The sequence below is a fragment of the Pristiophorus japonicus genome, chromosome 8 (assembly GCF_044704955.1).
Source record: "Pristiophorus japonicus isolate sPriJap1 chromosome 8, sPriJap1.hap1, whole genome shotgun sequence".
NCBI lineage: Eukaryota > Metazoa > Chordata > Chondrichthyes > Pristiophoridae > Pristiophorus > Pristiophorus japonicus.
The window spans coordinates 226,053,959-226,077,070 of NC_091984.1; the positions used below are offsets into that span (position 1 = coordinate 226,053,959).

Genomic DNA, 23,112 nt, shown 5'->3' on the forward strand with positions numbered 1-23,112 from the left:
AAGTGAGTTCTCAGGCGAGTGAAGAGTCCAATGCAGAACCTACAGTCTCTATCGCAGGTGGGACAGACAGTGGTTGAAGGAAAGGGGTGCGTGGGGAGTCTGGTTTGCCGCACGCTCCTTCCGCTGCCTGCGCTTGTTTTCTGCATGCTCTCGGCGACGAGACTCGAGGTGCTCAGCGCCATCCTGGATGCTCTTCCTCCATTTTGGGCGGGTCTTGGGCCAGGGACTCCCAGGTGTCGGTGGGGATGTTGCACTTTATCAATGAGGCTTTGAGGGTGTCCTTGAAGCATTTCCTCTGCCCACCTGGGGCTCGCTTGCCGTGTCGAAGCTCCGAGTAGAGCGCTTGCTTTGGGAGTCTCGTGTCGGGCATGTGGACGATGTGGCCCGCCCTGTGGAGTTGATCGAGTGTGGTCAGTGCTTCGATGCTGGGAATGTTGGCCTGAGCGAGGACACTGACGTCGGTATGCCTATCCTCCCAGGGGATTTACACGATCTTACTGAGGCAGCATTACAATGGTAGTTCTCCAGCGCTTTGAGATGTCTGCTGTATATGGTCCACGTCTCTGAGTCATATAGGAGGGCGGATATCACTACTGCCCTGTAGACCATAAGCTTGGTGCCAGATTTGAGGTCCTGGTCTTCAAACACTCTCTTCCTCAGGTGACCGAAGGCTGTGCTGGTACACTGAAGGCGGTGTTGGACCTCGTCATCGATGTCTACCATTGCTGATAGTATGAAAAATGGTCCACGTTGTCCAAGGCTTCGTTATGGATTTTGATAACCGGGGGGGGGCAGTGCTATGTGGCGGGGGCAGGTTCATAGAGGACCTTTATCTTACAAATGTTTAGTTTGGAGTTCGGCCTCCGAGTGTGCGCAGACGCAAGCGTTGTCTGCATACTGTAGTTCAATGACAGAGGATGAGATGACCTTGGCTCTGGCCTGGAGGTGGCGGAGCTTGAACAGATTCCTATTTGTTCTATAACTTAGCTCCATTCCAGCGGGGAGTTTGCTGAGGGCAAGATGAAGCATTGCAGCAAGAAAGATCGAGAAGAGGGTTGGTGCGATGACCCTGATCTGGACGTGGATTGGGTCTGTGGCGCCAACCCTCTTCTCGATCTTCCTCGCTGCCATGCTCCACCTCACACTCAACAAGCTCCCTGCTGGAGTGGAACTAAACTACAGAACCAGTGGGAACCTGTTCAACCTGCGCCGGCTCCAGGCCAGATCCAAGACTGTCCCATCCTCTGACGTCGAGCTACAGTACACAGACAACGCTTGCATCTGCGCACATTCAGAGACTGAACTCCAAGTCGTAGTCAACATCTTCACCGAGGCATACGAAAGCATGGACCTTACACAAAACATCTGTAAGACAAAGGTCCTCCACCAGCCTGACCCCGCCACACAGCACTGCCCCCCAGTCATCAAGATCCATGGCGCGGCCCTGGAAAATGTGAACCACTTTCCATACCTTGGGAGCCTATTATCAGCAAGGGCAGACATCAACAACAAGGTTCAACACTGCCTCCAGTGCGCCAGTGCAGCCTTCGGCCGCCTGAGGAAGAGAGTTTTCAAAGATCAGGCCCTCAAATCTGGTACCAAGCTCATGGTTTACAGGGCTGCAGTGATACCCACCTTCCTGTATGGCTCAGAGACATGCACCATATACAGCAGACACCTCAAGTCGCTGGAGAAATACCACCAACAATGTCTCCGCAAGATCCTGCAAATCCCCTGGGAGGACAGACGCACCAAAGTCAGTGTTCTCGATAGGCCAACACCCCCAGCATAGAAGCACTGACCACACTCGACCAGCTCCGTTGGGCGGGCCACATTGTTCGCATGTCTGACACAAGACTCCCAAAGCAAGTGCTCTACTCGGAACTCCTACATGGCAAGCTAGCCCCAGGGGGGCAGAGGAAACGTTTCAAGGACACCCTCAAAGCCTCCTTGATAAGTTGCAACATTTCCACCAGCACCTGGGAGTCCCTGGCCAGAGACAGCCCTAAGTGGAGGAAAAGCGTCCGGGAATATTCCGGGGCGTACCACTTAGCCTTCTAACTAATTCTTTACTCAACATGCAAATGACTTGAAGCAATTACTGGCGACGAAAAGGAGACGGCCCAACAGAGGTGGCTCAGTTACTAGATCTTTCCAGGATCTAATTTGACAATGCTCAAATCTAATGAACCTGGAGAAATAAGCTTTCAAATCCACCAGCTCTCGATTGCATATTGAATTATGATAAGTTAATCTTCCCAGTGTTTGGTTCCTGCCATGAGATCAAGCCCATTTAGTTATGTAGATGTTTCCCATGCAATCTCACACATCATCCCCACTCTGCATAAGATAAAACCCCAGAGAAAGTAAAATCATTCAAAATGTGCTGCTGTCTTAACTTATTTTTATGACATTTTTGCTGCTTCATCTTATTAAGGTATTTTTTCTGTGAAAAAAAACAATGCTACATCGGAGTATAACACTCAGAAAGAAAGAGTTAGATTTATATAGCGCCTTTCACAACTTTGTGATGTCTCAAAGTGCTTTACAGCCAATGAAGTACTTTCAAAATGTACCATTGTAACTTGGGGAAATGCAGCAACTAATTTACACACAGCAAGGTCCCACAAACAGCAATGTAATAATGACCAGACATTGGGCCGTAAATTGCGGCCTCTCTGGGTATGTACGATGTGCACACGCGCCCAAAGAGGCCTCATGAGTGCCGGCCCCGAGAACCGACATTTATGAACGGTCAAAAATTATTTTGACAGATTGCACACATCCCCGGGAGAAGGACTGTCGCGGGTGGAGATTTGGGCTATTTGCACAACTCCTGCCCAGCGAATGTCCTTCAAACTCTTACACCTGGTAAAAGCATAAGAGTTTTAAAAGATAGAAAAATTAAATTTTATCACTAATTTTTATATTAAAAACCGTGTCTATTAAAGGCAAGTTTATTTTTACCCTATTAAAACATATTAAAAGAAATTCAAAAAAATATTTTTTTTTGTCTAAAACATTTAATTTAATTAAATTTCAATGAATTGTAAGAATGTGAGGTGTTTTTTTTATTTATTGTGTTGTGCTTCTGTGTTTTGGGCTATTCCCTCTCCCTCCCATCTCTCTCGCGCTCTCTCTCCCACCTCCGATGTTTCCTCTCCCACAGAAGCCAGCGAATATTTTCATGTCGATATTCACAGCGATATTCTAGGCAAAAGTCCTGACAATAATCCAAAGGCTAGAAACATGCAGCACAGCTCCAGCTCACGATACAGGCCTGGCTTCCGGTGTTGAGTTTGAGGAATCTGCGCATGCGCAGGCATCGGGGGCGGAGTCCAGGGCCGCAGGCATAAAGCGATGCTCAAAAAAACTAGCGCAAATAATCACACTGCCCATTTATTGTGTATTCCCTTGCCTTGTTGACCCGCCCCAAATACATTACCTCACACTTTTCCGGATTGAATTCCATTTGCCACCTTTCTGCCCAACTGACCAGTTCGATATCTTCCTGCGGTCTCGAGCTTTCCTCCTCACTGTCCACCACACGGCCAATTTGCAAATGTCTATATCATGCCCCCTACATTTAAGTCTAAATCATTAATATATACTACAAAAAGTAAGGGATCGAGTACTGAGCCCTGTGGAACCCCATTGGAAACAGCCTTCCAGTCACAAAAACTCCCCTCAACCATTACCCTTTGCTTCTTGCCACTGAGCCAATTTTGGTTCCAATTTGCCACTCATCCTTGGATCCCATGAGCTTTTACTTTTTTGTTCAGCCTGCCATGTGGGACCTTGTCAAAAGCCTTGCTAAAATCCATGTAAACTACATCAAACGCACTCCCTCATCGACCCTCCTTGTTACCTCCTAAGAACTCAGTCAAGTTAGTCAGACATGACCTTCCCTTAACAAATCCATGCTGACTACCTTGATTAATCTGTGTCTTTCCAAATGAAGGTTTATACTGTCCCTCAGAATTGATTCCAGTATATTCGCCCACCACCGATGTTAAGCTAACTGGCCTGTAATTATTTGGTTGATCCCTTCCTCCCTTTTTAAACAATAGTACAACGTTAGCAGTTCTTCAATCACATGGTTTCGGGCGGGGTGGAGTGTATATGTTGTGATACACAAGGTATCGCAATTGTGTGGGACAGGCTCGATGGCCCAGATGGTCTTTACCTGTCGGGTCATTGTATGTATGTTCATTCGTAAACTCCTTAAAACTTCCTCTCTTACCATGTTTACCCGTCCAATATTTCACTATCTTTGAAGGGTAGTCGCTCCAGTGAAATGTAGACAAACCTGGCAGACAATTTGCCAATAGCGAGGCCCCACAAACATCAGTGAGGTAGCTGATCAGATAATCTGTTGATGGATAAAATGGATGAATGCTGGTCAGGACACCGGGAGAACTCTATTGCTTTCTTCGAATTGTGACATTTGAGCAGTCTCAGTTTGACATATCATTAGAAAAACAGCACCTCTGAACTTGCAGAACTCCCTCAGTGCTGCACTGGAGTGTTTGCCCACATTATGTGTTCAAAAAGCAAAAAAAACAAAGATTTGCATTTATATAGTGCCTTTTATGACCTCAGGATGTCCCAAAGCGCTTTACAGCCAATGAAGTACTTTTGGAGTGTAGTCACTGTTGTAATGTAGGAAATGCCACAGCCAATTTGTGCACAGCAAGCTCCCACAAACAGCAATGTGATGATGACCAGATAGTCTATTTTAGTGATGTTGATTGAGGGATTTATATTGGCCAGGACACCGGGGATAACTCCCCTGCTCTTCTTCGAAATAGTGCCGTGGGATCTTTTTCGTCCACCTGTGAGAGCAGACGGGGCCTCGGGTTAACGTCTCATCCGAAAGACGGCACCTCCGACAGTGCAGCATTCCCTCAGCACTGCACTGGATTGTCAGCCGAGATTGATGTGCTCAAGTCTCTGGAGTGAAAGTCAAATCCGGTACAGAAAGAGAAATAAAGAGAAGGAAAGAAAAATTGGATTAAGAGAGAAAAAAGGGAGACAAAGGAAAATATATATATTTTTAATTTTATAAATCTCTCAGAATTTACGACATGCAGGAATGAGACTCAACAATTTAAATTGTTCCTTTTCTGGGCCGGAGAGATTGATTGGCATTGCATTAACAATTATCACATCGTTAAAGGGGTACTTACACTATTAATTATGAGCCCAAACATTGTGGGCAATTAATGCGCAAATCCAGTGAGGTCTTAAAAATAACGGGGAGGCTAAGGGAAAGCTGCAGTTTATGTGAGGGAAATGATGCAGAGCGTAAATTGTCCAGGAGGTTGCAGAGATACACAACTCACGCCGCATCTTTTAATCCATTGATTTTCGCATTAATAAAGGCGGGCGACGTGAACTCGCTGTTATTTTTCCAGCAAGATTTGGCCCACAGTGTATAAAATAATAATTTTGTTGTTTTCACCAGACATTTTTTTTGAACCTGAGTTACCTCAGCCTGCAAAATTGAACCAAAATTCTCTTGCACGTGCTCCAAAATGGCAGATATTGCAAGACACGAGGGAGGGATTAGGACAGCAATCGCAGGAGGGCTCAGGAGTCAGTGCTGAAAATTTGGAACTTTTCAACTCCTGCCTGGGAATTGTGCAGGCAGCCACTCTGGAGATAATTGCACAGCGAGTTTCAAAGCACTTGGTCCAAGCATCTGGGGTCGGACTTAGCAGGTGGTTTGCGTGAGGCAATTTCAAGATTATCCAGAGGTTACTGTACTGAAATGAGTTTATCCTATCTGCAGGTGGAGATAAAAACATTAATAGCATTTCGAAGCTTGCCATTCTATGCAATGTGGGAGCACCAGAGCCCAGAACCTTTTTGAGAGTGAAATTGGATTTCATTTCAAAGATTACAGACCATCCCATCTCAATCATGCCAGCCATCTGTGCCTGCAGAACAGTTCCCTGAATGTTGTTCACTGCAGTTCTCACACTGGTTTCTACATTAGCTTTCAGTTATCAGTTTTTTGAAACTAAGGTTTCCCTATTTTTCCTTTAGTTTGTTGCCTCACTTTTTTTTTCAAGAAACTGTTCTTTCAAATGTCATGTTCCTTTCAACTTCAACATACAATAGTTCGGCATGTCCAGAATCAGGGCTTCTGTTCCTATCGATGTTGCTCTTTCACTCCTTGTAGTAGTACAACAGAGGGCACGGTTACACAGTAGTCTTATATACGGATCGGTAATCCAGAGGCCTGGACTAATGATCTAGAGACATGAGTTCAAATCCCACCATGGCAGCTGGAGAATTTAAACTCATTAATAAATCTGAAATAAAAAGCTGGAATCAATAATAAGAAATAGGAGCAGGAGTAAACCATATGGCCCCTCGAGCCAGCTCCACCATTTAATAAGATCATGGCTGATCTGATCATGGACTCAGCTCCACTTCCCTGCCCGCTCCCCATAACCCCTTATTCCCTTATCGTTTAAGAAACTGTCGATCTCTGTCTTAAATTTATTCAATGACCCAGCTTCCACAGCTCTCTGTGGCAGCGAATTCCACAGATTTACAACCCTCTGAGAGAAAAAAAATTCTCCTCATCTCAGTTTTAAATGGGCAGCCCCTATTCTAGGATTATGCCTCGTAATTCTAGTCTCCCCTATCAGTGGAAACATCCTCTCTGCATCCACCTCGTCAAGCCCTCTCATAATCTTATACATTTCGATAAGATCACCTCTCATTCTTCTGAATTCCAATGAATTCAATCTTCCTAATAAGTCAATCCCCTCATCCCCGGAATCAACCTCGTGAACCTTCTCTGAATTGCCTCCAAAGCAAGTATATCCTTTTGTAAAACTGCACGTAGTATTCCAGGTGTGGCCTCACCAATACCCTGTATAAATGTAGCAAGACTTCCCTGCTTTTATACTCCATCCCTTTTGCAATAAAGACCAAGATTCCATTGGCCTTCCTGATCACTTGCTGTACCTGCATACTATCCTTTTGTGTTTCATGCACAAGTACCCCCAGATCCAGCTGTACTGCAGCACTTTGCAATCTTTCTCCATTTAAATAATAACTTGCTCTTTAATTTTTTTCTGCCAAGTGCATGACCTCACACTTTCCAACATTATACTCCATCTGCCAAATTTTTGCCCACTCACTTAGTCTGTCTATGTCCCTTTGCAGATTTTTTGTGTCCTCCTCGCACGTTTCTTTTCCTCCCATCTTTGTATCGTCAGCAAACTTGGCTACGTTACACTTAGTCCCTTCTTCCAAGTCGTTAATATAGATTGTAAATAGTTGGAGTCCCAGCACTGATCTCTGCGGCACCCCACTAGTTACTGATTGCCAACCTGAGAATGAACCATTTATCCCGACTCTCTGTTTTCTGTTAGTTAGCCAATCCTCTATCCATGCTAATATATTACCCCCAACCCCGTGAACTTTTATCTTGTGCAGTAACCTTTTATCTGGCACCTTGTCAAATGCCTTCTGGAAGTCCAAATACACCACATCCACTGGTTCCCCTTTATCCACCCTGTTCATTGGATCCTCAAAGAATTCCAGTAAATTTGTCAAACATGACTTCCCCTTCATAAATCCATGCTGACTCCAACTGACCGAATTTTGCTTTTCCAAAAGTCCTGCTCCTGCTTCTTTAATAATGGACTCCAACATTTTCCAACCACAGAAACTATAGGCTAACTGGTCTATAGTTTCCTGCTTTTTGTCTGCCTCCTTTTTAAATAGGGGCATTACATTTGCAGTTTTTCAATCTGCTGGAACCTCCCCAGAATCCAGGGACTTTGGTAAACTGCAACCAATGCATCCACAATCCCTGCCGCTACTTCTCTTAAGACCATAATGGTATCCATGTAACTACAGGATTGTCATAAAAACCCATCTGGTTTACTGATGTCCTTTAGGGAAGGAATTCTGCCATCCTTACCCAGTCTGGCCTCTTTTTGATTCCAGATCCACAGCAATGTGGTTGACTCTCAACTGCCCTCTGAAATGACCTAGCGAGCCATTTGTTAGTTCTGAATTCAAGGCAGCAGTTCACCATCACCTTCTCGAGGGCAGTTAGGAATGGGTAATAAATGCTGGCCTTTCCTGCGATGCCCACATCCCACGAATGAATTAAAAAATAAATGTAATTCCTTCATGAAGCTAATCTATAAATAATCATGTAGCCAAAAGCAAATCTCGATTTATTCTATAAAAACAAGAAAATGCTGGAAATACACAGCAGGGCTGAAATTGCCCTCCGCCTGAAACGGGTTGCATTGTAAAGTGTTCCGTCTGGCCCAATGCCTGGGGCGGAGAATCATGCGAGTTTGGCTGAACTTTCGGCTTTTCTGTTTTCGGGGCAAAACTGGAGGCGGGACGGGAATAGGTTACGTCTTAGATACATAGAAACATAGAAAGTAGGTGCAGGAGTAGGCCATTTGGCCCTTCGAGCTTGCACCACCATTCAGTATGATCATGGCTGATCATTCACCTCAGTACCCCTTTCCTGCTTTCTCACCATACCCTTTGATCCCTTTAGCCATAAGGGCCATATTTAACTCCCTCTTGAATATATCCAATGAACTGGCATCAACAACCCTCTGCGGTAGGGAATTCCACAGGTTACCAACTCTCTGAGTGAAGAAATTTCTCCTCATCACAGTCCTAAATGGCTTACCCCTTATCCTTAGACTGTGTCCCCTGGTTCTGGATTTCCCCAACATCGGAACATTCTTCCTGCATCTAACCTGTCCAGTCCCTCAAAATTTTATACATTTCGATGAGATCCCCTCTCATCCTTCTAAATTCCAGTGAATACAGGCCGAGTCGATTCAGTCTCTCCTCATTTGTCAGTCCTGCCATCCTGAGAATCAGTCTGGTGAACCTTCGCTGCACTCCCTCAATAGCAAGAATGTCCTTCCTCAGATTAGGAGACCAAAACTGAACACAATATTCCAGGTGAGGCCTCACCAAGGCCCTGTACAACTGCAGTAAGACCTCCCTGCTCGTATTCTCAAATCCTCTAGCTATGAAGGCCAACATACCATTTGCCTTCTTCACCGCCTGCTGTACCTGCATGCCAACTTTCAATGACTGATGTAACCTGACACCCAGGTCTCGTTGCACCTCCCCTTTTCCTAATCTGCTGCTATTTAGATAATACTTTGCCCCCAAAGTGGATAACCTCACATTTATCCACATTATACTGCATCTGCTTTGCATTTGCCCACTCACCTAACCTGTCCAAGTCATCCTGTAGCCTCTTAGCGTCCTCCTCACAGCTCACACCGCTACCCAGTTTAGTGTCATCTGCAAACTTGGAGATATTACACTCAATTCCTTCATCTAAATCATTAATGTATAATGTAAATAACTGGGGTCCAAGCACTGAGCCCTGTGGCACCCCACTAGTTACTGCCTGCCATTCTGAAAAGGACCCGTTTATCCCGGCTCTCTGTTTCCTGTCTGCCAACCAGTTCTCTATACATGTCAGTACATTACTCCCAATTCCATGTGCTTAAATTTTGCACTCCAATCTCTTGTGTGGGACCTTGTCAAAAGCCTTTTGAAAGTCCAAATACACCACATCCACTGGTTCTCCCTTGTCCACTCTACTAATTACATCCTCAAAAAATTCCAGAAGATTTGTCAAGCATGATTTCCCTTTCATAAATCCATGCTGACTTGGACCGATCCTGTCACTGCTTTCTTTAATAATTGATTCCAACATTTTCCCCACTACTGATGTCAGGCTAACCGGTCTATAATTACCCACTTTTTTCTCTCCCTCCTTTTTTTAAAAGTCATGTTACATTAGCTACCCTCCAGTCCATAGGAACTGATCCAGAGTCAATAGACTGTTGGAAAATGATCACCAATGCATCCATTATTTCTAGGACCACTTCCTTAAATACTTTGGGACGCAGACAATCAGGCCCCGGGGCTTTATCGGTCTTCAATCCCTCAATTTCCCTAACACAATTTCTCGCTTAATAAGGATTTCCTTCAGTTCCTCCTTCTCACTAGACCCTTGGTCCCCTCGTATTTCTGGAAGGCATTTTGTGTCTTCCTTCGTGAAGACAGAACCAAAGTATTTGTTCAACTGGTCTGCCATTTCTTTGTTTCCTATTATAAATTCACCTGAATCTGACTGCAAGGGACCTCTGATTGTCTTTTAATCTTCATATATCTATAGAAGCTTTTGCAGTCAGTTTTTATGTTCCCAGCAAGCTTCCTCTCGTACTCTATTTTCCCCCTTCTAATTAAACCCTTTGTCCTCCTCTGCTGAATTCTAAATTTCTCCCAATCCCCAGGTTTGCTGCTTTTTCTGGCCAATTTGTATGCCACTTCCTTGGATTTAACACTATCCTTAATTTCCCTTGTTAGCCACAGTTGAGCCACCTTCCCCGCTTTATTTTTACTCTAGACAGGGATGTACAATTGTTGAAGTTCATCCATGTGATCTTTAAATGTTTGCCATTGCCTATCCACCGTCAACCCTTTAAGTATCATTTGCCAGTCTATTCCAGCCAATTCACGTCTCATACCGTAAAAGTTACCTTTCCTTAAGTTCAGGACCCTGAATCAACTGTGTCACTCTCCATCTTAATAAAGAATTCTACCATATTATGGTCACTCTTCCCCAAGGGGCCTCGCACAACAAGATTCTAATTAGTCCTTTCTCATCACCCATCACAGTACTTATGTTTGGGCATCTGGGGCGCAGCAGTGAGGGAGGCAATGTACACCTCTCTTGGTGCAAGGATAGGAAACTCGTAAATTACGAGCCAGCCCGGGCATGCTCCGAGAAAGGCCTGTGGGGGCGGGAGGGGGGGGGGGGGATACATTAAAAAAACACCAAAACATTGCCCACGCCGCCACAACACAAATCGCAAAAAAAAATTAAAAGAACAAACCCTCGCACTTACCCCCGGAGGACTTAACCTTCCTGTGCACCGCCGGCTATGCTGGATCGCCCTGATTTCCCGGGTGGTCATTGCGCGCGCACTTCCGGGTGGACGGGTCGGGCAGGAGCTCAAACCCGCACCGGTGTCGCACGAGTGGCGTTGCACACCAGGCGCAGCTCTTCCCGGCGGGAAGCCCGAACGGAGGATTGCGTCGGGGCGCTGGAGAACTCAGCACCGCCTTTCGTGCCGCTCCGGGGCGCAAAACGGGGCGAAGAGGGCCGGAAAATCCAGCCCTATGGTTCTTGTTTCCGGTCGGAGTGGTGTTGGTGTCGGGAGAGGGGCGGTGGGTGGGTGGAGGTGGGTCGGAGCGGCCGTCGCTCGGAGAGAGGAACAGAGTTGACGTTGTCAGGTCGGTGACCCTTCGTCAGATCTGGAGAAAGTTAGAGATGTAACAGATTTTTAAGAAAGTGTAGGGGCGGGGGAAGGGGGATGTGGAGGAAAGAACAAAAGGGAAGGTCTGGGAAGGGGTGGAAGGAAGAAGAAATTAAGAGACAAAAGGGATGATGGTGCGAGGCAAAAGGAGATGGTAATGGGACAAGTTAAGAAACAAAAGATGAGTCTAGATAGGGTGTAATTGGAGATGCCAGCGTCATCAACAGGTGCCGTAGGAAAGAGGAAAGAAATGTAAAAAATAGGGGCAGAGGTTCTGGTTTGAAACTGTTGAACTTGATGTTGAGTCCAGAAGGCTGTAATCTCAGTACCAGTAATGTTAGGGTTCGCAAGAAAATGGCATCAAAAATTTACCTGGTTGGATATTTGGATGCGGTCGCAGGTCAAAGGCCACAGTGTCATCACCATGATTTGACAAATTAAACAGCTGCTTTAGGGATCCCACTCCAAGTATAAAAATATTAACTTTTATGAAGTAAATATATTTGTTTTTGTGAAAGGTAACATGACTAATAATAAGGGGATATTTTTTCCAATACTTCTTTCTCCTCGACAGAACAGGCGGCTTGTATGTATAAGCGTTGGATCGCTTGGACGTCTATCCATTAAAACAATGTCAAATTTTGCTTTCCTCAGGTTTGTCAGGGATGGTGTGGAACAAGATTCCAGCCGGCCAGGCTCTTCAGTAAGCCTGCGCAGCTTCAGGAGCCGGGAATTTGGGAAGAGCCCCGACCAGACAGCAGTAGACCGATCTACACCTCCATCCAGAAGAAGACCTCCTCTGGAAGAGGAAAAATCCCCAAGTTCCTCGCTTGCTCTGTCTGAATTTGTTGAGGAACTGAGGAGAAAACGTGCCGGTGAGAGGGAGCCGATTGGCCTCCAGATGGAGGACAGTTCTCCTCTACCTATTTACCAGACTGCCGGCATCTCCTCACTGAGAAAGCGGCCAATCATTCGAGATGATGACGACGATGAGGCATTGCTGAGATTCGCGACTCGGAGTCTTTCAGAGACTCGCGGCTTTCCTGCCGGCGGCCACAGAGGAGGAACAGGGTTGGTCCGTTCAGCCAGTCTGCTGTCTTTGCCAGTGAGCAGTGAAGTTCCTGACCCCACTGCCGCAACCCAGAGAAACAGATATGGTTCATTTGAGACATTAGTTGAACCTCGTCACAATTATGCCAGTCAAAAGCCGAGTTTCTCCCTGAGAGAAACAGATGAGGCAATCCCTCCTCGGCTCAAGCCCCAACGCAAGTGGCTCGAGCTGTCAATCGAAGAAGATATCGATGAGGTTCTTAGCAGTCAGCCGATCGTGTTCAAGAGCAAACGATTCAGTGGCCTTCCTGATGAAAATACAGACGGGAAGAAGCCCAGTTGGAAGCTACCAAGCCTTAGCTACGAGCGGAAACAAGATGATGATAACGACAATGATATTCTTCCTGCAATACGAAGGTCCCAGTCCACAAACTTCATGGCCGGACCCACACCGGATAGCCAGGGAGAGCCGAGACCTCCCGCTGTCAATTTGGACAAGTTGCTTTCCAAAAATACTTCCAGTTTGGCCCCCTTAAAAAAGATTATGGCGGTCAGGCCATGTACGTCTAAAGGAGACAAAGAGTCCCTCGCTAACATGTCTGACTCCTCCTCGTCCTCCGGTTCCACTATTTCTTACAAAAGTGCAGATAGCATCAAGAACCGTCCTGGAGTTCGGAGGTCAAGAGATGAAAAATCATCTTCTCGAGTAACGGAAAATGAAAATGAAAACGCTCAGGCAGAGCAAGGGGCTAAAGAGGAGTCGGTGGCTGGTGACATTAATTCTGTTATGATGAAATACTTGAAAAAGCCAAACAAAGAATAAGGTAAACGGTTGACTTTTTCATTAAAACGCAGAGATTATAAAAAAAGAGCATAATTGCTATGACCTCCCATCCCAAAGCCAATAAGCTGGATTCTTCTGTCCCAATGCAGAAAGGAATTTAGATTGGACCATTTACATCCCAATTCCTACAGGAAACCGATGCACAACAAATTTACGTTAACGTATTTAGCATTTTTTATTGAATGAAGTCTCACTGACAGATTAAGGTGCTGTGGAAGTGCAGCGGGAATTTGCAGCTAGAGGTTGACAAGACTTTAAAGGTTGATGGGGCTGTTTTAAAAGAAAGACAGCAGAATTATAGGTTTTATCTCCAGAGGGAAAGAATATAAAAGCAGCGAGATAATGAAACCTTAATAGGATCTCAGTTAGTGTACTCTGTGCATATTGGCCTGTACACTATGGGGGAAAAATTGCACTTTTTTATAGCCACTTTAGCACCTCCAGGGGGTGCTAACCGGGCGCTAGACAGTTTTTGCCCAAGAGAAAGTAAGAGGCCACCCATTTAAAATGGAGATGAGGAGGAATTTCTTCTCTGAGGGTTGTAAATCTGTGGAATTCTCTGCCCCAGGGAGCTGTGGAGGCTGGCATGGATATATTTACGGTGGAGATAGACAGATTTTTGAGCGATAAGGGGATAAGGGGTTATGGGAAACGGGCAGGGAAGTGGAACTGAGTCCATGATCAGATCAGCCATGATCTTATTAAATGGCAGAGCAGGCTCGAGGGGAAAAATGGCCTATACCCGCTCCTATATGTTGTATTCTTGTGAGGGGAGTTCTACTGCCTCCTGCGAAATTGCCCGGCAGTTGGGGGTGCGTTGTCCCGGCAGTGCGCATCCCGCGATTAGCGCCCCGGGCGGATCATGCAACCGGCGATGATGCCCCGCGCTGACTCCTTAACACCCTACGGGGGCCGCGGGGCAGGGGCGGGCGGATGTCACTGCCAGCTTTGCGGATCGTGAAGCTAGCGGACATCCGCTCCCGGGGCGCTGCTTAAAAGGGAAGCCTGCAGCGCCCTGGGCCGCCATCTTGTTTTGTTGGCCGACACTCTTGGGTCGGCTCAACGATGGCGGCACAAGTATGGTCCGGGCCTGCCATCGTGCAGCCCGGCGCTCTGTCTTGGGTGCCGGGGCTGCTGGCCCCGGTCCCACGCTGCCCCGATGGCTCAGTGACAGCCACCAAAGGGCCATGCAGGAGTGTGCAGCAGCCTTCCCCGTTAATGCAAGGGGGAGGGCCTTTGTAGCGTGCCACCTAGAGTATCCACGTAGCGCTGGGCTTGGCTCCGCCCTACTTCCCCGGGAGCGCCCCTCAAAGGAAGTGGAGTGCCGGAGACAGAGCTCTGCTTCCTTTGAGGGGTGGAAGGCCCAATTCCGCGTTGGGGGCGGGATCTCCGGGCCGGCTGCTAAAAGTCCCGGCCCCAGAAGGTTAGGCCCCCAAACCGTGGCCAGGGGCAATTTTGCCCCCTGTAAGTTTTAGAGAGGGAATCATGCAAATTCTCAGGGATGTGGCCGAGTGTGAGGGAATACAAATATGAAACATGAAAGGAATGGACAGTTTCCGGTAGTTGACGATCAAGAATGAAGGGCCATAGATACAAGATTGACTGTAAGGAATGTAGAACATGGAACTGGGGAAACCTCTTCACGCAGAGACTTGTAAGGCTATGGATTTCCCTTCCAGGGTTCGTGCTTAAGGCAGAAACTATATCAACATTCAAGATTCGATCGGGTAGGTGAATGATGGAAAAGGGGTTGAAGTGGTATGGGCGCAGGGTGGGTGATCAGAACTGTTTGTTCACGTGGAGGGCAAAGGATGAGACAGACTAGTTGGGCCGAATGGCCGGTTCCTGTGTTATCATTTTTATGTATGTCTGTTGAGTGTGGAGCAGTGGGCTTCTGACTGGTTGGGATATGTGTCTTAACGTTCACCATTCACTTCTGTGACATGGGTTCAAACTAACCCAGACAAGTGGAACTAAAAGGCTGGTGGATAACCCTGACATGTTCAAGGCCAGGAATAAGGCACGTACTGGTAATTACAAGCCTGGCAGCCGAACCTCCATTGTGAGAAAAATGCATGAGGACGTCCTGTGGAATACAAAAAATTAAAATGTGAAGAGCACAGGTTTTGTAAGAAGCAGTCAGCATGATTTAGTCGGTGTGAAGGTGTTTATCAATAAGGCAAAGAGTAGGGTCAACTTGATCCAGAAACTCTCCGGATCCACATGGGGAGCAGACGCTCAAACCCTCCATACGGCAGCACTCGCCCTGGTGTACTCTACAGCGGAGTACTGCTCTCCGGCATGGCTATCAAGTCCGCATGTCAAAGCTGTTGATGTCCAGCTGAATTGTACTGTGAGAATTATCACTGGTACGCTTTTATCGACACCAATACCTCAGCTGCCCGTGCTTGCAAACATCGCACCACCACACCTACGCTGCGAATACCCAGTCCCCAGAGAATACAACTGCTACACCAGCAAAGACATGTTGATCCAGGCCGACTTGAGCAACCTACCACCAACCCGTCTCAAATCCAGAAGGCCATTTTGGACCGTCACCGAAGCCCTTCAGCGATCTCCCCTCAGCCTCGATGACCGAGGGCGAAATGCTTGAAAGAACTGCGACACACGGAATGGATTCCTTATAGAGGGCCCCACAGTACAACCTGAAGGATCAAACCTTCCTCGCAAAGAGTGGACAACCATCAACCGCCTCAGAACCGGTCACGGTCGATGCTGCCACCTTCTCCATGGGTGGAAGATTAAAGCCTCCCATCATGTGACTGTGGAGCTCCGAATCAGACCCTGGGGCACATCATCGAGCACTGCCCTCAGAGGGAATTCACAGGCAGCCTACAGGATATCCACGCTGTTACACCGGAAGCTTTGGCCTGGATATTTGATTTAGTTATTGACATTTGATTTGTTTTGCTACCACCATACGAAAGATGAAGGCAAATCAGGGACTGAGAGGCATTGGAGTATAAATCAGATCAAGTTAATCTGATTATGCAGACCAGTGGTAAGGCCATTTCTGGAGCATGGTTTGCAGAATTTAGGTCAGCCCGCTGTAAAAAGAGACATAGAAGTATTAGAAAGTTATTAGGGAAAAGCGACCAGAATGATTCCAAGTCTTGGGCGGAAAGGCTCAAGCAGCTAATCTTATTTTCACAGAAATGCAGGCTGACAGAAGACTTGATTCAGGTTTTAAAAACGTAAATAAGACAGACGTAAGGCAGGTATCTAACTTAGACAATGAGCATTGGACAAGGGGACCCACGCATAATGCTCAAAAGCCCCGAGCGAGCCTAGAATCTCGAAACAAAACATTATTTCCCCTCAGGCTAAAGGGACATGTGGGTCAGAGGCCCAGAGAAGGTAATTACAGGGTGGGTATGGAAAGACACTTGCTGGAGGCGATAATTGCCCCTCGCCCTGATTGGGGCAGTAATCTTCTGTCCAGCCTGGAAGTCCCGCCCCCCGACTCAGAGTTGGACCGTGCGCCCCACAAAGGAAGCACAATGCTGTCTCCGGCACGCCGCTTCCTTGGCGGGGTGCTCTCGGGGCGGTAGCGTAGCGCTGCGCTCAGCGCCGTGCTGAGGAGACCAGCGCGATATGGGGCACCCGCGTAATGCTGACGCGCTACACCGACCCTCACCTTCCGTTAGTGGCCGCCACTTGGCTACCAGGGGCGCGAGCGCCGGGCTGCACGATGGCGGCGCGGCCGACGAGAGGGTGACCGTTATCAGGACGAGGGAAGAGTCAGTCGACAAAATAAAATGGCAGCCAGGGACGCTAAGCAGTCGGCGTAGGGTGGTGAGGCATCGCCGCGCATTTTGATGATGTCATCGCCGGTTGTGTGCCAGCTAAGTCGCTAATCGTGGGGTGCAGCGCTCCAAAACCTCCGGGGCAATTTCCCCAGAGGCCGCCCCCCCCCGGGGCAAAAACGCCATTGCACCCAATTAGCAACCCCCGCCCCGGAGACGCTAACGAGGCTATATAAAGGGGCAATTCCGGCCCACAAGTTCTCCATAATGATAGATAGGTTGTCGGGGGAGGCGGGGGAATCCACAATAAAATAATGACATATGGAATTAGATGGAACTGGCTTTTTGGGCCAAATAGCCTTTTGTTGTTCTAGGTGGTCTTCTGTTCCTGACGGGTGAATAGCCGGTGGGGTGGGTTAGCGGGCCGCTCTTTCAGTATTCTGGGTCCAAATACAGACAGATGAGATGTGCACCTCCTTCATCTGAGGACTGCTGATGTTCTAAACTAAATATTGCAGCTTGCAGTGAACATAAGAACATAAGAAATAGGAAAAGGAGTCAGCCATACGGCCCCTCGAGCCTGCTCCACCTTTCAATAAGATCATGGCTGATCCGATCATGGACTCAGGTCCACTTCCCCGCCCGCTCCCCATAACCCCTTATCCCCTTATCGTTTAAGAAACTGTCTATTTCTGTCTTAAATTTATTCAATGTCCCAGCTTCCACAGCTCTCTGAGGCAGCGAATTCCATACTGAGAGAAGAAATTTCTCCTTATCTCTGTTTTAAATGGACGGCCCCTTATTCTAAGATCATGCCTTCTAGTTCTAGTCTCCCCCACCAGTGGAAATATCCTCTCTGCATCCACCTTGTCAAGCCCCCTCATAATCTTATACGTTTCGATAAGATCACCTCTCATTCTTCTGAATTCCAATGAGTAGAGGCCCAACCTGCTCAACCTTTCCTTAAAAGTCAACCCCCTCATCTCTGAAATCAACCTAGTGCACCTTCTCTGAACTGCCTCCAAAGCAAGTATATCCTTTCGTAAATATGGAAACCAAAATTGCACGCAGTATTCCAGGCATTGAATGAAGCTATCCTCTGGGCTAACTCGCCACACTCAAGCAAGGTTATTAAAGCACGGAGGGTGTGTGCAGTAGTCATCATCATAGGCAGTCCCTCGGGATCGAGGAAGACTTGCTTCCACTCTTAGAATGAGTTCTTCGGTGGCTGAACAGTCCAATATGAGAACCACAGTCTCTGTCACAGGTGGGACAGACAGTCGTTGAGGGAAAGGGTGGGCAGGGAGCCTGGTTTGCCGCACGCTCCTTCCGCTGCCTGCGCTTGATTTCTACATGCTCTCGGCGACGATACTCGAGGAGCTCAGCGCCCTCCCGAATGCACTTCCTCCACTGAGGGCGGTCTATGGCCAGGGACGCCCAGGTGTCAGTGGGGATGTCGCACTTTATCAGGGAGGCTTTGAGGGTGTCCTTGTAACAGTTCCTCTGCCCGCCTTTGGTTCGTTTGCTGTGGACGAGTTGCAGTAGTACAGCAGCAGGGAATTGGGTTGATACTTGCTGCATGTGAAGCTTCGAATTGGACGCGACCTGTTCTCTATCCAATGCGAAAGTGTTTGAACTCACTGCTGGGTGCAAGGTGAACCCACTGCCACTCTAACCGCTCACTCCTCGGCCTCCTGAACTCTTCCAATGAGATGCAGTGCAATCTCAATGAACAGCACCTCATCTGTCCATTCGGCACTTTGCAACCTTCCAGTCACAACACGGTGTTCAACAACTTCGGATCGTAACCACCCCTCCCAATTTCTCGGCAGAAGGTGCTGGCGATGGTTCTGCTGTTATCAATTACACCTCCTCTGGACCCAGTTTTTGTTTCTTTATTGTCTCATTATAACCCCCATTTTGCCTTGTGCCATCATCCCTTTGGTCGTTTAATCACTCCTGCCCTCCACCCTATCACAGCCCTTTGTTCTTGCCTCCCGCCCTGCTTTCCCCCCTGGCTCTGGACCAACAGGAGTCAAGGTTTATGGGGAGCGGGCAGGGAAGTGGAGTTGAGGCCAAGATCAGATCAGGCATGATCTTATTGAATGGCAGAGCAGGCTCGAGGGGCCAAATGACCTACTCCTGCTCCTATTTCTTCTGTATGTTCCTTCAGTCCTGTGCAGCAGTGACTGTCCGGAGGTCCCATGCGTGGGCCGATCACCGACTTTTCCAAAGGGACGTTTATTGAATGGGACGTGCAGCCTGTTAAAGGGACATCGCATCCCCCCCCTCCAAAATGGGGGGGGGGGGGGGCAGCATTGCTCTGTCCTCTCTTATAAACTGTTAAATCTCTAACCTCTTCCAGTTCTGACCAAAGGTCATCGAGCTGAAACGTTAGTTCTGTTTCCCTCTCCACAGAAGCTGAGTGTTTACCAGCATGTTCTGTTTTCACATAAGTCTTGTGTCTCATCTATCTATGTCTCTGCCGTGTCCCTTGACATGAGCAGACGAGCACCAAAGGGATACTTTTATATATGAAGGCTGTCACTGATGTGCCTTGGACACTAGAATAATGATCTCATTGTTAGAGTGTAGCATTCAGTGCAGTACTGAGGGAGCGCTGCACTTTTGGAGGTGCCGTCTTTCGGATGAGACATTATACCGAGACCTTATAAACTCTCAGGTAGATGTAAAAGATCCCTTGGCACTATTTCGAAGAAGAGCATGGGGAGTTCTCCCCGGTGTCCTGGCCAATATTTATCCCTCAATCAACATAACAAAAAAACAATTTATCTGGTCATTATCACATTGTTGTGTGTGGGAGCTTGCTGTGCGCAAATTGGCTGCCGCGTTTTCCACATTACAACAGTGACTACACTCCAAAAGTACTTCATTGGCTGTAAAGCGCTTTGAGACGTCCGGTGGATGTGAAAGGCGCGAGGTAAATGCAAGTCTTTCTATCTTTCATTTTACTGACCACTGGTTCTAATGTTGTTTTTCCTCTGTCCAGAATCTATGAGCTGAGCCTTCTGGTTCCACAACTGCCTGAAACATTTGCATACTGAAAAACCAGACAGAGAATCACAGCCAGACTGAGAATCAATCCGTTCCGAAGAGAGACACCTTGAGTGCTCAGCCAAGAAGGATGTAAGCAAAGCCTGTTTATTCGAACTGGACTGTAGCAGTGAACGAAAGTGATGGTCCTTAGTACTTGTGACTGAATTAAAACATACAGCTAGTATCAGTCCCTCTGATTGTACTGTCTTTTGGAAAAAGTGAAAATATTTGGGGGGGGGGGAAAAACAATAAAGTGATTAAAAAAAAATGATATGGTCGTGTCTTTTGTAGGAAATATTTAAATCCAATTGCAAGTGTACTTTATTTAAAATCAATGCCCTGATTGCTGCTGGGGAAAGACAGTCGGGAGTGCTGACTCACGTTAATTCTGCCTTATTGTGTGTGATAGAGGCAGTAAAGCCCAAATTGATGTAACACACCGACATATATTTTGTGCTTAACGGATCTGCAGGCACAGTGTGGGTCCAAAGTGATTCAAATTGAGACTAAATTACCGTGTTCACAGATACGTTTCAAACAGCCTCATTAAAGCCTTTTCAGATTAAAACCCAACTCGCGTCGAACGGAAAGACTAAATTTAAATTGGTCCGCAGTAAATATATTCCAGGAGCTCAAATGCGATATTTCTGATCCCTCTTTCTGTGGGAAGAGGAGGGCTGGAGGTCTGCATTATATAAAACCAGACTACACAGGATTACACAGGATATACTGCACAGGAACAGGCCATTCGGCCCAACCAGTCCATGCCGGCGTTTATGCTCCACTCGAGCTTCCTCCCGTCTTTCCTCATCTAAATCTATCAGCATAACCCTCTATTCCCTTCTCCCTCGTGTGCTTGTCTAGCCTCCCCTTAAATACTATTCGCTTCAACCACTCCCTGTGGCAGCGAGTTCCACATTCTCACCACTCTCTGGGTAAAGAATTTTCTTCTGAATTCCCTGTTGGATTTCTTGGTGACTATCTTATATTGATGGCCTCTAGTTATGCTCTTCCCCACAAGTGGAAACATTCTCTTTGTATCCACTCTACCAAAACCTTTCATCATTTTAAAGACCTCTATTAGGTCACCCCTCAGCCTTCTTTCTTCAGGAGAAAAGAGACCCAGCCTGTTCATCCTTTCCTGATCTGTATACCCTCGCATTTCTGGTATCATCCTTGTAAATCTTCTCTGCACCCTCTTTCGTGCCTCTGGAGAGTGGCTGACTTGCAAGAACAGAGTACGGTCGGTATGTGGAACACATTCACACACTGTCAGCGTTTTTGAAAATCAGCCTCCAAAGTCTTTGGTTTTCAGCGTTTGAAAGAATTTAATAAGCTAAAGCCAAAGTCATTTTTTTTTCCTCATTTGTTTCCAGGACACAGTCAATGCTGCAAATGCCACATTTATGCTCAGCTGCCCTGAGGAGGGCATTAAGGGGACAATTTGAACCGAGCCCACCTGGTGGGAAATGGATCAAGTGCCACTTTCTTGCACCCCTCCTGATTTTATTTTCTGTTGCAGTCACGATGTTCCAGTCCCATCAGATTCCCGCCGGGTGGGTTCGATTAAAATGACTCCCCCCCCCCATCCCCGCCCAAGAGTCAACCATGTAATGTGAGACTGGAGTCTGATGCAGACCAAGCAGAGGACATAGGGGGCAATTTTAACCCTACTCGCCCAGTAGAAAGCTGGCGGATAGGCAGTTAAAAGCACCCTGGCTCTTACCTGTCATGATCGGCCCATCTGCAATTTTAACCTGCTCTCCTGAGCAGGCAGTAAGGACAGACACCAGGAGCCAACCGGGTCCTTCTTTAGAAAGAATGAAAGAAAGACTTATTTAGCATCCTTCACAGTCACCGGACATCTCAATGTGCTTTACAGCCAATGAAGTACTTTTGGAGTGTAGTCACTGCTGTAATATGGGGATCATGGCAGCCAATTTGTGCACAGCAAGCTCCCACAATCAGCAATGTGATTATGACCAGATAATCTGTTCTTGTTATGTTGATTGAGGGATAAATATTGGCACCAGGAGACCAGGGATAACTCCCCTACTCTTCTTCCAAATAGTGCCATGGGATCTTTTATGTCCACCTGAGAGAGCAGACAGAGCCTTGGTTTAACGTGTCATGCAAAAGACAGCACCTCCGACAGTGCAGCATTCCCTCAACACTGCACTGGAGTGTCAGCCTAGATTTGTGTGCTCAAGACTCCGGAGTGGGACTTGAACCCACAACTTTCTGACTCAGAGGCAAGGGTGCTACCAACAGAGCCGCAGCTGATACATAGGCAGGTTGTGGCCCGATGACGTTATTGAGACCTGACTGTAGTTTTAACTCAGGCCTGAGCGGGGAATCCGCCTGGAGTTAAAATCCGGGCCACAATTGTGTTTTTACAGAGTTCATAGTACCAGCCTACAAATGACCAGTTTTATTGAATTCCATTTCACAATTTGTATGTTGGGATCTGATCTCTCAATTTCTGTATGACTATTCTAGTAACATAACCACTACACTATCAAGCCCATTGTATATAATTATTATCATCTGTCTAGAGATTAGCACCTAATTCCCACAGTGTTTTTTGTTTAAATGATCCATTACCTACTAACTGTTACTTGACACACTTTGCAGTGTAGTTTGTAGTGATATTGGGTGAAAATACTTTTCATTAAAACCAGAAACCAAGAAAGTGACTGTTTTTCTCAATAATTAATGACCCCCGAACAAACTTGCAGTTTTAAAAGTGCAATTTACAACAACAACTTGTATTTATATAGCACCTTTAACGTAGTGAAACGTCCTAAGGCTCTTCACAGGAGTATTATGAGACAAAAAATTTTACACCGAGCCACATAAGGAGAAATTAGGACAGGTGACCAAAAGCTTGGTCAAAGAGGTTTTAAGGAGCGTCTTGAAGAAGGAAAGGGAGGTGGAAAGGTTTAGGCAGGGAGTTCCAGAGCTTAGGGCCTAGGCAACAGAAGGCATGGCCACCAATGGTTGAGCGATTATAATCAGGGATGCTCAAGAGGGCATAATTAGAGGA

At 46.9% G+C, this 23,112-nt stretch overlaps 1 protein-coding gene across 7 annotated transcripts in view; it reads left to right on the plus strand.

The window, feature by feature from the left end:
* The window catches only part of LOC139269044 (unconventional myosin-XVIIIb-like), a 452,517-nt gene extending 432,218 nt beyond the window's left edge, over positions 1–20,299 (plus strand). For all 7 annotated transcript variants that reach the window (XM_070888021.1, XM_070888023.1, XM_070888024.1 and 4 more), the window contains 2 exons: positions 12,003–13,222; positions 20,020–20,299. In XM_070888021.1, coding sequence (XP_070744122.1) covers positions 12,003–13,221 — 1,219 coding nt within the window. In that variant the 3' untranslated portion in view covers position 13,222; positions 20,020–20,299. The remainder of the gene's footprint in view (positions 1–12,002; positions 13,223–20,019) is intronic.
* The last annotated feature ends 2,813 nt before the right edge of the window (positions 20,300–23,112 follow it).